The sequence below is a fragment of the Ammospiza caudacuta genome, chromosome 6, assembly GCF_027887145.1.
Source record: "Ammospiza caudacuta isolate bAmmCau1 chromosome 6, bAmmCau1.pri, whole genome shotgun sequence".
NCBI classification, from domain to species: Eukaryota; Metazoa; Chordata; class Aves; order Passeriformes; family Passerellidae; genus Ammospiza; species Ammospiza caudacuta.
This window is the reverse complement of record NC_080598.1, coordinates 14,751,098-14,765,991: the sequence shown is the minus strand read 5'-3', so window position 1 is coordinate 14,765,991 and position 14,894 is coordinate 14,751,098. Positions and strand designations below refer to the sequence as shown.

Sequence of the window (14,894 nt, the reverse complement as noted above, 5' to 3'; positions counted from 1 at the left end):
TCTATCCTAAGTGATATACAAGAGGGAAGGGAGAGAATCACATGGTAAATCTTCACATAGAAAACTGTTGGATAGTTTGAAGGAGAGCAGAGTTAAACACTGGTGTTTGGCTGCTGGGAACAGAGATACTGGATTACAGTTGGCTGGATTATAAACATATATTTTTTTAAAAAAAAGATATAATCTTCTGCACCCTTGCTACTCCTTTGTACAAGGGAGGAGTAAAGTTGGTAAAGGCCCTCCAAACTCCATCTTCTCCCACAAGTGACTCCAAACAGAAGAGCAAAACAATTATTAATTTCACACAAAACCCCAACACCTCTAGCTAGTCAACTTGTAACTATAATTTAAGTACCCCTACAGCACCCAGGAAGAATCAAAATAGCAAGACTGTTACTTTGAAGTACTAAATTATCCTTCAGGAAAACAATTCCCCCATCCCACTGAGAGCACATTTAGGATAGGCTGCCTTGTAGCCCATGCAACTTCATTAATAAAAATATTAATAACACAGCAATAGTTGGAGGGTTTTTTACCATCCTATTAAATAAAACCACCAAAACCCACCAAACCAAATGAAAACCCCAGGTTAAATGGAGATTCCTCCAAGAAGTCATCTGCAAGTGCATTTGCACATATCCCACAACATGGAGACACACAGGAGGTAGGAACTGACATAAAAAAGACTGCAGGACACACAAGTATTTTAACACATCTACACACACACTAAAGGTGTTCTCTGAAAGCAGAGACGGAACAGCACAACACAACTTCAGGAAAGTGTGCTCTGCAATGTGCAGGAATATTTATTCCTCACCTGTTTGACTTGCAGACCGTGGCTCCATATTCTTTCCAAGAGGTCACACAGACTGGCTATCAGGGTGTTCTCTTCCACTCCTGTGATATTCACTTCACCATGACCAAGCTCCACAGCTTCTCGACCCATCTTCTCAACCAACATCCTCTTAGTCTCAAAAAGACAGGGCAAAAGAGAGGTAAATCTCTCCCAGGAATTCCCAAGATCACTTACACTTTGAAAATGACCAATAAGGAAGCACATGATAAAGTTTTGGCAGAAAAACTGGCTGTATATATGTATTTCTGGCATTAGTGCAGACCTGCCCTTCCTTTATCCCTGGTTTTCAAGCCAGGACAGCAGCAGTGCTCACCTTCTGTTTTTCTAAAAAAATGGTTTGCAAATGGGCACATCATCCTCCACAGAGTGACCCCAACAAAGGGAACAGCAGGTCCCACATTAACAAGCTGGATGCTCAGCAGCAAGGCCACAAAACAGATCTTGGGTGCTTTGGTGCCTACTGGATGCACTCCCCAAGAGCAGGACACTTTGTCCCCCTCCTCCCAGGGGAGGTGAATGCACCCAAGTGTTTCCAAGCAGCACAGGTATGTCCTTCCTGGGAGATGCTGCTCTGCCAGAAGGGCATTTGGATCAAACCAAACCCATTCTGGAGTCCAACTCTTGAGCTTCCCCATGAGCCAATTCTCCTAAACTGTGCACAATTTCATACTGCCCACCAAAACTTTCACCAGCTCCTGAAGTACAGTCTTCCAGTCACAATATATTCATCATACAGCCAACTGGAGGGAAGAATGGTGAGGGAAGCAGTTCCACTCATCTCTTACACATTTTTTCATCTTTGTTCCTATTCTGGACTTGCTTTCAAATAAGGAATACTCCCTTAAGCACCTCTGCACAGTCTTGCTGGAGATGAAGAAGTCCAAAGTTAGTCCCTGCTGCTTCTCCCCTGCACTCCCTCTGGCAATTTCTCACTGTCACAGAGCCAAGTCCACCTTCAAAAACTTTCACCATCTCTTGTGCATCTATTAAGGAATGGGGATTATTTGGACAGTTCCATAAATTGAAATCAGAAGTAGATGCACATAGAGTTTTATGAAAAGTTGTATATAATTACTGTAGTACCTCTACTACTTTAGGCAAGAATAAGAATGTGTCTATTTCATAATTATTCTCTTTGCTGTATTTTTATAAACATTAACATTTGCTTCAGATTATTATGTTGTCAAATATGTACTGGTGAAGCATGTCTACAAATTAATGCCAAATTTCTTTCTGAAGTGCTTAAAAGCATACACCTCAGAAATACAGTTATGAGAAAAGCTGCTGTATCTTCCCCACAAGCCTCTCTTTTGGACTATTCCCTCCTGTTAAAATTGTACTGTCTCATTAGTTATAACTGAAATGTGCTATAATAGACTTGGGCAGCAGGATGGTAAAGACCCTTCAGAATATTCAATCTCTATCATAAATCTGCTTGATAAAGTCTCTGCTCCTTGCAGAATTTCTGAATACATTATCTCTTCATTAATTTCTCACCACCATGCAAAAATCCTTGTAGGGAAAAAGCAGAAACAGATGGTAGAAAAGTGGGGGGGTTTCAAACATCCTGGATACAAAATGGTCCAGAAAGGATGGATATGAGGTGCAGGAGAGCAGGATTATTCTCTGTATTACCTTATTTCTGCATTCCTTCAACAAGCCTTCTACAAACTTCCAGTTTGTTTGTGCAATTACTGATGGAGAGAGGTTGGAGAGCTTGGGCTGCCGGATGGTGCTGCCCAGGTTCCTGGCTTCCTGGATGTACTTCTGCATTGGGGGACAAAATGGACACAGACAAAAGTGCAAGTGAGACTTCTTGGCTGAGAGAAAAAGGTAAATTTATTTTTATAACCCACACCTCTGGAGTGAGAAGGAAAGTATCTCCTCTTTCAGAAAAGGCCCTTTTTTATATTCAGCATTATTTAGGGCTGAGACACTTAAAACTGCTATTTCACCAGAGGTCAAATCCCCATTTATAGTGGCTACACAGTATAAGAACACACATTGCTGAATTACAAAACACAATACAAACTGCCAAGGATATTCAGATGCATAGAGATTCAACTACACCCTACACCACTGCCCTTTTTTTTTTTTTTTTTTTTTTTTTTTTTTTCACTTAAATGAAAATTTGCTAAAACTGCCCAGACCAAGAGTATTCAAGTGGCAGACTGGTCTACATGAACACTGCAACAAAACTTTGCTCTTTCAGGAAGCAGCTGCAAAATGCAAATGATAGCAACATCTCTCAGCTGTGAACCAGCTGCATTTTTGAGGAAAATCATTTCCTGAACCCACTCTACTCGAAAGAGCTATTCTGCTCCTATTACTGCCATCAAGGAGCTGCCTTTGTTTTCACCCCAGGGACAAGAGTGATGTGACAAATATTTTGGAAGCCAGGTGATCACAGGTTGGTTGGGGCACGGCTAAATGGGAATTAGTGACCAAGTCCTGTACAGGCACTGATGGAATACTCAGGATTAGTACATACATCAAATTAAAAGGAAACCTCTCTAGCTTACATCGAAATAATGATCAACTGAAATGTGTTTGACAGATCTATTCACTGACAACAAAGAGGGAAAACCCCATTTTCTCCACTGGCCTTGCACTAAAGAGCTATGATATATACATTAAATTATGCATCTTTATCCAGAACTATGATTACAGTCATATTGTGCATTGGACATACCAGATAATGCTCTGACACAGATTTTATAGAGGGCATGAAGGGCCAATCATGCTGGTCCCATAAACATAACTGCAACTGAAGCTCTGACATGGAAAAGTCCAGGTGCTGGCAGGATAAGTTGGTAGCAAAAAGCCAAGCAGATGTAAAGTGAAAGTGGTAAGACATATGAAGTAATAAAAGCAAGCATGCAAAACAGAAAAGGAAAAGAGTGAAGACAAAATACAATGCAGAACTCCCAAGCATTCAACATAAACATAAATTCATAAGTAATGAATCTGAAAGGGAAAAAGAAAAGATGGTGTTACATCAGTGGATTGGGGTAAACTCTGCCCTCCACTGGGCACAAATGTTTGCAAGTAAAAAGTCTCCATTGCACAGATTTTTGTTGGCTGCCACAAAGCTTCAATTAGTTTAAAACTCCCAAGGCTGCAGTTTGACACCTCCTGCTCAGCCTGACCCCTGTGTTCATCTCAGCAGAGCTCCCTCCCCACTCTCAAATTTACTGTGGAGTCTGAGGTTCACCCAGAGAAGGGGTCCATGTTCAACCACCATTATGTCATCAAAGAGGTGCAGCATAAACCCCTAAAACAGCAGCACCATTACCACTGGCACTCAGTACCCCCAGCTGAGCATGCATTTCAAAGTATTTATTCCTCAGATATTTTTTGCCTTTTGCAACAGAATAACTCCTATAGGAAATGAACTTGTGAGGAATCAGTTAAAAAACAAAACAAACAAAACACCCCAGAGACCAGAGGTAGATTTTTGCCTTTGTAATTAGCTCAGAAGTTTACATGCTTCAACAATTGTGTTGTTTAGCACAGTAATGAGGTTAGAAATCATTTCTGTTACATCTAATAAAAAGCACTTTAGAGTTAGCTGAGCATATGGAACATGTCAAAGCCAGAAACTACTCGTAGAGGTTTTTTATTATGCAGACATTTTTCTGTTACATGGTTATGGATGACAGAGATGACACTATAATTCAACAAAATTTTAACAAACCAGTAAGTAAATTCCAGAACTGAGTACACTAGGAAGACAATTAAATCCATCACTACCATAAAAGGATGAACTGAACAAACACACTTGAGTTTCAAAACACTATCCTAACAGACAGAAGACTACTAAAATTCAAAACTAAGCTTTTCTAAGGATATTTAACAAGGCAAAAGAATATTATTTTCAATAAACAACACACAAACAAAAGCAAAACTCTGGGATTAGTAAACGAATAAAAAACCTCTAAAAATTTGAGCCAGTCTATTCTTGGAATTACCCATAAATCAACACCTGGTGTAACAGTTTGCAGTCTGTACCATATGAATCAGAAACTGTACTGTAATTAGTTCACTTCACCCAGATCTTTCAAAATCACTTCACCACAAAGAAAAACTGTGTCAGCTGTAGGAGCAGTGGTGAGAGATGTTTATCAGTTCAGAAGGTGGGTAAATCAGCATCAGACTGCACTGTGCAAAAACAGGCAGCCACAAACGTGACAGTCTGGGTGGGCTTCACACTTTCACTTTAGCAATGAGGCTGTCTCTCACTCTGTCACCTTAATACTTTTGTTATGGTCTACAGAAGACACTTAGGCCAAAAGGCAATGCTCCTGATTTTAGGATGAAATTAATCCCTTTCTAGAGATGGTTATGTTTCCTCCATCAAATACACAAAAGAAACACAGGGTCACTACGTTATTCAGAGATAGGAAATAGATGGCTGAAAACTATTAATTCCCCTCTTCCCACTCATCCCCTTTAAAAGAAAAAAAAAAAAAACACAACAGAACAACTTGAAATCATATGATTATATTTTCAGAGAACTCTCCTATATGTAGGATGAAATAATTTTGTCCTGAGAAGGGGCAAAAATGACATAACTTTTATAATAAGAATTAAGTATTTTTGGTCTGCTACTTCATTTGTATTAAATACACTTAAGGGAGAGCAGACAAGAGCTGCAAGTAACTGTCTAGACATTTCATAAAGGTTGCAGAGCATTTCTCAGGCCATTAGGAAATAAAAAAATCAGATCTCTAGAGCTGAGCAATTTTCACCTCTCTCTGGTCATTGTCCAGACGCAGGTGCTCCGTGTGCTGCTTCTGCCTGTCCTTGCGCCTCCACTGAGCAGGAGCATTCCTCTTTGTCCACCTGCACGTGGGGAATAACATCAGCCAAGTGTCAGGAGGCAGGGCAAGGGCAGAGGCAATCAGAGGTTTCCACTTTATTCTATGCATTCTACACTTTGTGAACATGCTGACATCAGTTACATCAGCCAAAGCGCAGCTGCAAACACACACACAAAGAATCTCTGGAATATTGGGCAACCAAAATGGTTTACAATATTCAATCACATACATTTGCTCTGTATTCTTACTTTTTTTGGTCATTTTAAGCATTGCCCCTCCCACTTCAAGGTTTTTATAAGAAAATATCCTAAAATATTTGCTAGTTCCTACATAAGATCAAATAAGGGGATCTGCTTTTATATTGACAATAATTGAAGTAACTCAAAGTACAAAAACTATCATCTCAAACATAAGAGTGCTTTCTTCAGTAAATAATTTGCTTCAAGAAATCTGTATTTAAAAAGAGAAAAAAAAAGAAAAATCAAACCACACATAGCAAAAACCCCACCCCACATCATCTGATCTGCTCCCATTTGAAAAAAACAACCCCAAAACTGACTTTGCTTTCTAAGACTTTGCTTTAGTACTGTTCTATAAATCTTGCCAAGATTCAGCACCTGTTGCCTTAGCTTACTCACTTGTTGCTTGCTGGGCCAGTGGATAAAACATCAGACTGAAGCTTAGGAAAAAATCCAAGCTCATATTTCCCTTGTCCAATTTTCATGTCCAGCAAGTGTGGGTGAACTGCAGTGTGATCTATTTTTGCCAGCCTTAATTCAATAGATTTTTCTGAAATAGTAAGAAGGTTAAATTTGTTAAGGTGTTTTAAACAGACATGTATCTACAATCACATATTTTCAATTAAAAGCAGATGTCAAATTAAAGAAAGAGGTGGAAGTTGCTTACTGATTTCAACAGGGACATTAGTACAAGAGTGTTTCTGACATCAAAGAAGGCCACCAAAAGGAGAGAAATGTTTATCTTCTTAAGCTCAGACATCTTTCACACACCAAGCATGCAGGAAAACATCTGAGTTCTACCTTACATTAATTTAATCTCACATCTCAACATCACAGAAAACGTTTAGTCCCCCATTTAAGCTTTACATCTCTACTATTTTGGTCTGGGTGTTTTGAGATTTCAAAGCATGAATCATTACTTAATCTAATGTCTACAACAAACAGCACTGACCAGTTGCACTAACTGTCAAGCAAGTGCCTCATGGCCCTTACCAGCCTCATCAATGGTTGTGCATTTCTGATACATAGATGTGCGCAGAGTCGGTGTCCTGACATTCAACAGCCTGATTTTATCCACCCTGGAATCAAAAACTCTCAAAACAGGGTCCTTGTCATCTTCATCATGGCACATAATCTTATTGTCAATGAAGGAAGCAAACATTTGGGTCTCCAGGAATCTTGAGAGGAAAGGCAAGTAAGGTTCAGGCTGGTCAGACAAGAAAGAAGCCTAAGAGACAAGAAGAGATAAGAGTGTTTGGGAGTCTGCAAAGAGAGACACATTCACCAGAAGCACCAATTTTTCTGATCAAGGATGTATGAGAGTGCTTTGGTGCCACTTAAAGCCTGGGTTTATTATACATATCAATTCTACCCCCAAAACAGGCAGTCTGTATGAAATTTTCAGAATCAGGACAATCACCTACTGTACAGCACAATAATTGGTACACTGTGATTTTAGCATTTCCTTCATCTCCTAAAAATTTCAACAGGATCCCAGCAAACCACACCACCAAATACTGCAGGTGTGCATATTTGCTACTTCTGAGTGGGCTCACAGCTTGTGAAATCAATGGGAATCTTTTCATACAACTTGGGGGGAATCACATGAATATTTTAGCAGACAGTGCTGCAACAATCTTCACCCATGTGAGCTCTCCTGCTCACAATAACTCCAGCAAAGAAGACAGAGCACAAATTTGAAGAAGTGGGTCTTATGTTTCTCTACAAAAGACTTAGGAATACACTTGGTACACAGGTACATAAGCATTATTTGGGATCATGACTTAATTCATTAACATACTTGGTAATTCCTCTGGTTAAAAATCAAACAGTTTCCACTTGTAATATTTAATCTTAATGTGGAGGTTAGCCCTGAAGACAGACTTTCTAAGCTATTTTTGCAAGAGCAAGCTGCATTTTAATACAGTATTCTTGAGAGAATCTTCAGCTCTCCAAGTCTGTATTTCTATATACTTTTCCACATACCTTAGATGTGACTTTTTTGGGAACACTGAAATTTAAAGAAGAAATTACCATTTTTACAGTAGTTTTCCATCTGATGGCCCAATACACAAAGCCTTAAGTTTGAATACTGTTTTACCTCTTATATCAATGTACCTTTTTATGACAACTTACTTTATCAAAGTTTTGCATCTGTTCTCTGTTTGTAAACCAGGATTCCTTGTCCTGACTGGGCTGAATGACAAACACTTCATAATCTGCAAACATTTGTGTGAAGCGGTTGGCAAAAACTTCCCGAATCTGAATGTTCAGCTGGTAAATCTTGAATTCTTCTTCATCACACTGAATTTTAAGATCCTTTTTGCTACTGGTCTCTTCTCGTACCTCCAGCTGAAAAAGTAAGGGAAAACACAAATAATTTGTATTGATGCTTTGTCAGGTATTCCAGGCATACAAGATTTTCATCTGCCATTCAGTTGCTACTCTTCAAGTCAACATTTCAATAAAGAAAAATAATTACTGTAAAGAACAAAATCAAAAAAATGCAGACAGAAACTTTTGCCTAGAAAATTTCTCATAATAAACCAAAACTTACTTTAGTACTGTTAGCACTAGATATGTTTTAAATTTAAAAAGGGTAAATAACAACCATATAAATGCCCATGCGTGCCACAGCCTTAACTTTCTCTTACCCTTCAACCACCTGTACAGGCTTTTCAGAGGTTCTTACTACCCCTAAAAACTTGCATATTAGGCAAATCTATATCTGGTGTCAAATAACTCCAGGTTTAGAGCTGCTAAACACATACCAGCTTTCAAATGAAGACAAATGCACAGTAACAAGAAGCTGTGCATGACTAGCACCCAATTGCTATAGCCTAAGTCCTTAGCAGTGTAAATCACAATTCCCAACTATACAACTCAGAGCAATCTTAACGAAAAGGCATTTGCAGTTAAGATGTGGGCTAAAATTTATCAAAAAAACAATAAAATTAAGATATTCAATTCATAGGGGGAAAAAAAATCACCAACAGTGAAAGTCTTCATTCCACAAAAGCTAAAAAAACTCCCAGGCCTTTCAGCTAGTATATTTTATACACAAAGGGGTGCATTGTGTTTTTTGTTTCACAATTCGAATCACTCAAAAAATCCAATCAGGATCACCAAGTGCATGTCCACTTGCAGGGAATCAGACAGTCATGAACTCTGCAACATTAACCAGAAAAAAGCATCACAGTAACCTCATGGCAAATATATTACATATAAGCAAAATAATATATATTCTTGACAGAATGAATAAGGTATCTATAGAAGACTGGATGCAAACTTCAGCATTATCTAGATGTCAATTTTAGCCACTTAACTCATTAAATAGTGGCGCCAATTTAGAATAAATCTTAAAATCAAGAATTAACAAGGCAAAGTGCTATTTTAAAACACATTATTTTGGTAAAGAAACACTTGGTGGATAGCAAAGATTTTCCCAGATGCTGCAGGGTTAAATCCCATTCCCTCTCTCTCCTAAGCCTGTCCTTGTCTCTACAGGTGCTCGCAAGGTTTGAGAACATGAAAGAACAGAAAGTTCCTTCTAGTGAAGACAGACATCCAGCATCTGTGGACCATGACTTCAGCCCATCTGCCACTGCAGGACCAGAGAGAGTACAGCTCATTTCATATCTTACCTTTTCCAGACTCACACCTGTTCTTTTAACAAGTGCTTGGAGTCTTGCAATAGTCTCATTTTCCTTTAGCAGCTCATAGGAATTCAGAGGTGATCCTGCTATGTTCCCATTTCTTTTATCAGAAACCAGGTCACATGCTCTGAGGCTCTTCATCTTGGAGGCACTTTCACTGCAGTGCAGGTTTCCCTCAGGTGGAATTCCAAAAGCCATCAGAATCTCTGAAATTTCCTGAATGAACTCAAGTTTATTTGGAAACTGGGGTAGATCTTCTGGCAGCTCAATGAAATGGTTGTCTACATCCACAAAGCACAGGTTTGCCTGGGATTTAATTTAGAACAGGACACCATTACAGCACCACTAAGCACATTATTAATCTTTGGGATTTGAGCTTATTTAAAGATTCAAAGACATTTGCATTTGTTTGGTTATTTTGTAAAACAGAGTTGCCCCAACCATAACTGAACTGGTTAGTTGGCTTTGAAGAATGTAATACAAAACTTACCTTTCCCGGTCTTTTGAGGAGGTAACTGAAAAAGAAGAATAACTTTACAGACATTTACTATGTACAAAATAGATGATAACCTAAATTAGGTACAGATGTGTGATTTTTTCATCCATGTACAGGTAAATTTTAACTACAGGATAGATGCAATTCTATTTTATACATGTTTGTATAAAAGCAGGTGACTGCCTGTTGTTTAGATTATCAGTGCATTTCTCGAAAAGATTTAGCAAATTTCAATCTAAAAGATGTGCTGATACTGCAGAAGTGCAATGAAGTTATCTTCTCTTTTTCTGTAAGGAACAAAAGGCAATTTCCTTGACAACTAAGGCAATTCTTTGAATGAGCAAGTTTGTTTCCAAGGGGAAAAATGAAATTAACTAGTTTCCATTCTGTTTTTCTGTTCCAATCTCCAACTCACCACCAAAAAACACCAAGGTGAGGGAAAAAAAAAAAAAAAAAAAAGAAAAAAAAAAGAAAAGAAAAACCACCTATGTGGCTTCCACAGCAAGATCAAAAGCTTTGCATCTTTCAAGGTTTACCTCACTCTTTATTTGGCAAGGAGGGAGGTTCCCCTTTTGCCTTCTGCATTGCAAAATCAAATGGGTTCAAGACATTACATAACTACACACATCACAGCAAGAACCCCAGTCATGTGTGAAACCTGCTGGAAAGTTAAGAACAGAGAAGTAATTCTGCTCTTCTCTGGAAGCATTTCAGTTTCTCTTCCCTGCAGAATCAACATGGACTGTCACTGTTCTGTTTAACTTTCACCATACAAAATATTTCACTCAGATTGTGGGGTACTTCCAACCTAACTGCATGGCATCATTCTAGGAGCCATCTCTGAATGCAGGCCTCACTACAGCTTGGCAGCAAAAACACTTTTCAGGTCTATGAGAAATGACATATCTGCAGTTACTTCCTGTGATTCAGTAAGTGCAAGAGGATGGAAGCACTACCACAATTTAATTGGAAAGAAATAATTAGAAGACATCAACTTCACATGGAATGAATGGTGAATGATCCCAGAAATCAGTGCTACAAGGAGTTCTGGTAGGAATTTCTGTGGGATTGACCATAGGTAAACTAGAATAAGCTGTGCCTGATGAGATTTGTTGCTCTAAGTAAACTTATGAAAATATACATTTAGTACTTGTGACAGGTTTCTATAGAAGAGAGGGTGTCAACTCTCCTTAAAACACAAATATCTTATTGAACTTCAACATTTAAACTGAAAAAATAATTCTTAAAGCAGAACTCCACTGGACATATTACACTCGCTTGTACAGAACTAGTCCAGCTCATGCCCTGCTACAATATTACCCATAGTACAAAGGAAAGCATAAATCCAGTTCTCTATTTCCTAATGTTCTAACATTTCAATATGGAGATTGATTTCTTATGCTCAAAGGAAAGCATATAAAACAATTTGATATCTCTTGTATAGATGCTTTACTGGAAATTAAATCACAAATTGAATTAGGTGCTGCAAAGGAATCCAAGGTCAATAAAGAGAATTAACACATTGATTCTCAAACAGTTTCTAGTGCACCTTAGAAAGTTTTTATGCAGGGCAGGTGTGATTGCTGAAATTCCCTAAATATCAGCACTGCTCCAAGGCAGCATCTGAAGCAAGCACCTCAACTGAGGAGCTTCAAGGCTCCCACTGTACCCATGTTTCTGTGACAATCACAAGCCAAATCAGCTGGGATTTGTCAGAAACACTGCAAGCACTTCAAGACAGGAGAGAAATAAAGCTTTGAGACCAGGCACAATGCCTACCAATCAGTGCTGAGGGAGAAACAAAAAGCATTGAATTTGCCTCAAGCAGTCTGCAAAATGGCAAGACAGACTCAATAAGAAACTCTTCAAACAGTTTAATTGTATTACTTCCTTTTACAACTTTCTTTAATTGATGCCATTCAACTTTCCTTCCTTTTTGGATCAGATTCTGCAGAAAACATCACTCTTGCTTAATAAGCTTGGGTGCACCCACAAAGCACTTGGTCAAAGGGAAATCAAACATTAACCTTACCCATGCAGAAACCCTAATCCTCACACTGAAATTAAACTCCTTGCTAATGGAAGGAAAAGTCAAATTCATTGTTTGCTAGAATTGCTTATAAATATCTGGGCTAACACCTGGTTAATTCTTCCAATATGTGATTTTCTCTTCTGCAAGGCTCCTCTCTAAGAGCAATACACACAGTTTAAATACTCTGAGCTCCTAACAATGATTGCTTATCATGCAACTTGTAATTACATTTTCCAGAAACTGGCCTATATGGAAGCATTTTTTAAAAAGTCAGTGTGCAGCAATACTCTAAATAGACTGTAAAGAATATTTTCAGGGACACTTTGTAGTTATCCGGTGCCTGGTAAATAACACAAGATAGAGGACTGTCCATAAGCAAAGATTCCATAGGTGACTTCAGCCTCAGGAAAGCTGAGGTCATCCTCAAGAATTTCACAAAAACTTCTGAACAGGCCATGCTCCTCAGGGAACAGAAATGGCAAAAACATCTCTATGCACAGCCCTTCAAGAGGTACCAAACCAGTGTTTTTTCTGTGAAAATGAAATCTGAAGTAAATCAGTGACAGACACCAGAGCAGTCAATCTCACTATGCTGCCACACTGCAGATCCAACAGAATGGAATACAGTAAGGAGAGAGGGCTCCCCTCCTCAAAAAGTAAGAAAAAATTACAAGGCACTCATTATTTATGAAATCATGGTCATCCAAAGCATTTTGCATGCTAGGAACCGGCCAAGTACACAAAGCAGAAAAATAAAGGAGCTCTTTGGCCACAAGGCTTTAGTTATTCTGTCTCTGGAGGCAGCACAGCTGAGTGGGCTGCGAATAGCTGACAGTTCTCTACATGGATACAGTTTATTATTTTACTCACACAAAACTAAATTAATATAAAGACAAGATCTTGGCAATATGTGTAAGTAGAGATATAATTGAAAGAGCAACCTTAAGTTAGGTACTTGGTATTCCAGGTTTCTAGAACACTCAGATTCTTTTATTTGTTGCTTACATATCAGTTTTCTGATCAAAAGAAACCCCAAAACAGTTACACCCCACTTCACTTCAACAGCAGCCTGTCACAGGACAGGACACATTACATCATCTACAATAAAAGGTTCTCCTGAGACATTACACTAAGGAACAAGGATGTCACATCCTAATTTAAAAACCTGTCCTTCCCATAAACTTTCAGCATTCCAAGTAACAGGGTGTCCAGGTGAAAGCCTTACAAACCTTAGAAATGTGCATCTAAGCAAATCAGTGTTTGTGTGCCTGGTGCCAGTGCCTGGTTCCCTGAAGCCAACAGCACCACTTTCCATGGCCTTAGTGGGGTCTGGAGCACACCCATCCATTCCAAAAAGCAAAAGACAACTGCAACTCTTTAGTCTGACCTCAGGTACAGTAAGGGCCAAAGCCCCACACAGATCTAGCAAGGCCTGCATCAAGCTCACATCCTTCCTATCAGCTCTGCTAAAAAGCACAGAAGGAAATTACTCAGCTTCTGCTTGAATACAGCACTGAAAGGCCAAAGCCCACTGATCTCCAGCCTGAATCACCTTTGAGCATTTGGCCCGCACCTTGCAAACATCCCCCAGTGCCCCAGCACACAGAACAAGGATGTGCAGCTGTGCACACACATGGCTCACTTGGGGCAAGGGTCTACAGAGGGCCTCAATTCTGCAGGATGCTCCTGTGCTGTCACAGACATGTTTTATGGAAAATCCTTCCCTTGGGATTTTTTCTCCTGAGAAGCTGAGAGACCTCAGGAACAAAATGTAAACAATGATTATCTGCTGCTGTGGAATGCAACAGGTGGATCTGTGATTGGTCTCATGTGGTTGTTTCTAATTAATGGCCAATCACAGTCAGCTGGCTTGGAAGAAGCTTTTGTTATCATTCCTTTTCTATTCTTAGCCAGCCTTCTGATGAAATCCTTTCTTCTATTCTTTTAGTATAGTTTTAATACAATATACATAATAAAATAATAAATCAAGCCTTCTGAATCATGGAGTCAACATTCTCATCTCTTCCCTCATGCTGGGACCCCTGTGAACACCACCACAATGTGCCACTGCTGTGAGCCAGTGGGGACCTCCTGCACTTACTGTCAGCACTGCTGTCCTCCATGCCAGCCCACTCCCAGAATTTGGGAGTGAGAACAGCTCACAGCCCAAAGCCACTGCAGCCTTCAGAAACTCCTCAGGTGGCTGCTCACACTGCAGTACAAGAAAATATAAAACTCTGGTTTGCCAAGAAATTTGCAGTATTATCAAGGATCAAGCCAGCAGCAGACAGCCTGAGAATGCATACAAAGCAGTGATTATCTTTTAATAATTATCTTGGTCTAATGTGCTAGCATCAGAAGAAAAAAGGCTTTTCAAGAGACCTTTCTTATCTTCTGAAACAACAGACAAAAATAAAAACCCACAGAATTTCTTCAGGTTTAGCACTGAATCATCCTTTTAATGGCTGAAATAAAAACACTGAGAATACATATAATCTGTCTTATACTAGCAGCAAAAATGCATTTTAGGTTTTAAAGTCTTTCAACTTTTAACAGAAAAAGCTACTGCCCAAGACCCTTGGGATCACTTCATTAAAAACAGGCTTCTTAATGAGGTACTACTTTGATTTCACCAGTGCTGGAAACTCAGCATTGCTTAGTTCCACTGAAAATAATTTAAATTTCTACCATTCTCCTAAATTAGAGTAGTGAGATATACACACAAATCCTGCTGCATGAAATGGTTTAACTTGCTTGTTAAAAATGTATTTCTGTAGCACTGCAGAAGTTTC

At 39.1% G+C, this 14,894-nt stretch overlaps 1 protein-coding gene across 2 annotated transcripts in view; it reads right to left on the bottom strand.

Annotated features, from left to right (window-relative positions):
* DENND5A (DENN domain containing 5A) overlaps positions 1-14,894 on the bottom strand; it is a 64,339-nt gene that overhangs the window by 18,562 nt on the left and 30,883 nt on the right. For both annotated transcript variants that reach the window (XM_058806481.1, XM_058806483.1), the window contains 7 exons: positions 9,563-9,880; positions 8,055-8,270; positions 6,912-7,146; positions 6,318-6,468; positions 5,608-5,701; positions 2,492-2,623; positions 818-970 (listed from right to left, as the gene is read on the bottom strand). In XM_058806481.1, coding sequence (XP_058662464.1) covers positions 818-970; positions 2,492-2,623; positions 5,608-5,701; positions 6,318-6,468; positions 6,912-7,146; positions 8,055-8,270; positions 9,563-9,880 — 1,299 coding nt within the window. The remainder of the gene's footprint in view (positions 1-817; positions 971-2,491; positions 2,624-5,607; positions 5,702-6,317; positions 6,469-6,911; positions 7,147-8,054; positions 8,271-9,562; positions 9,881-14,894) is intronic.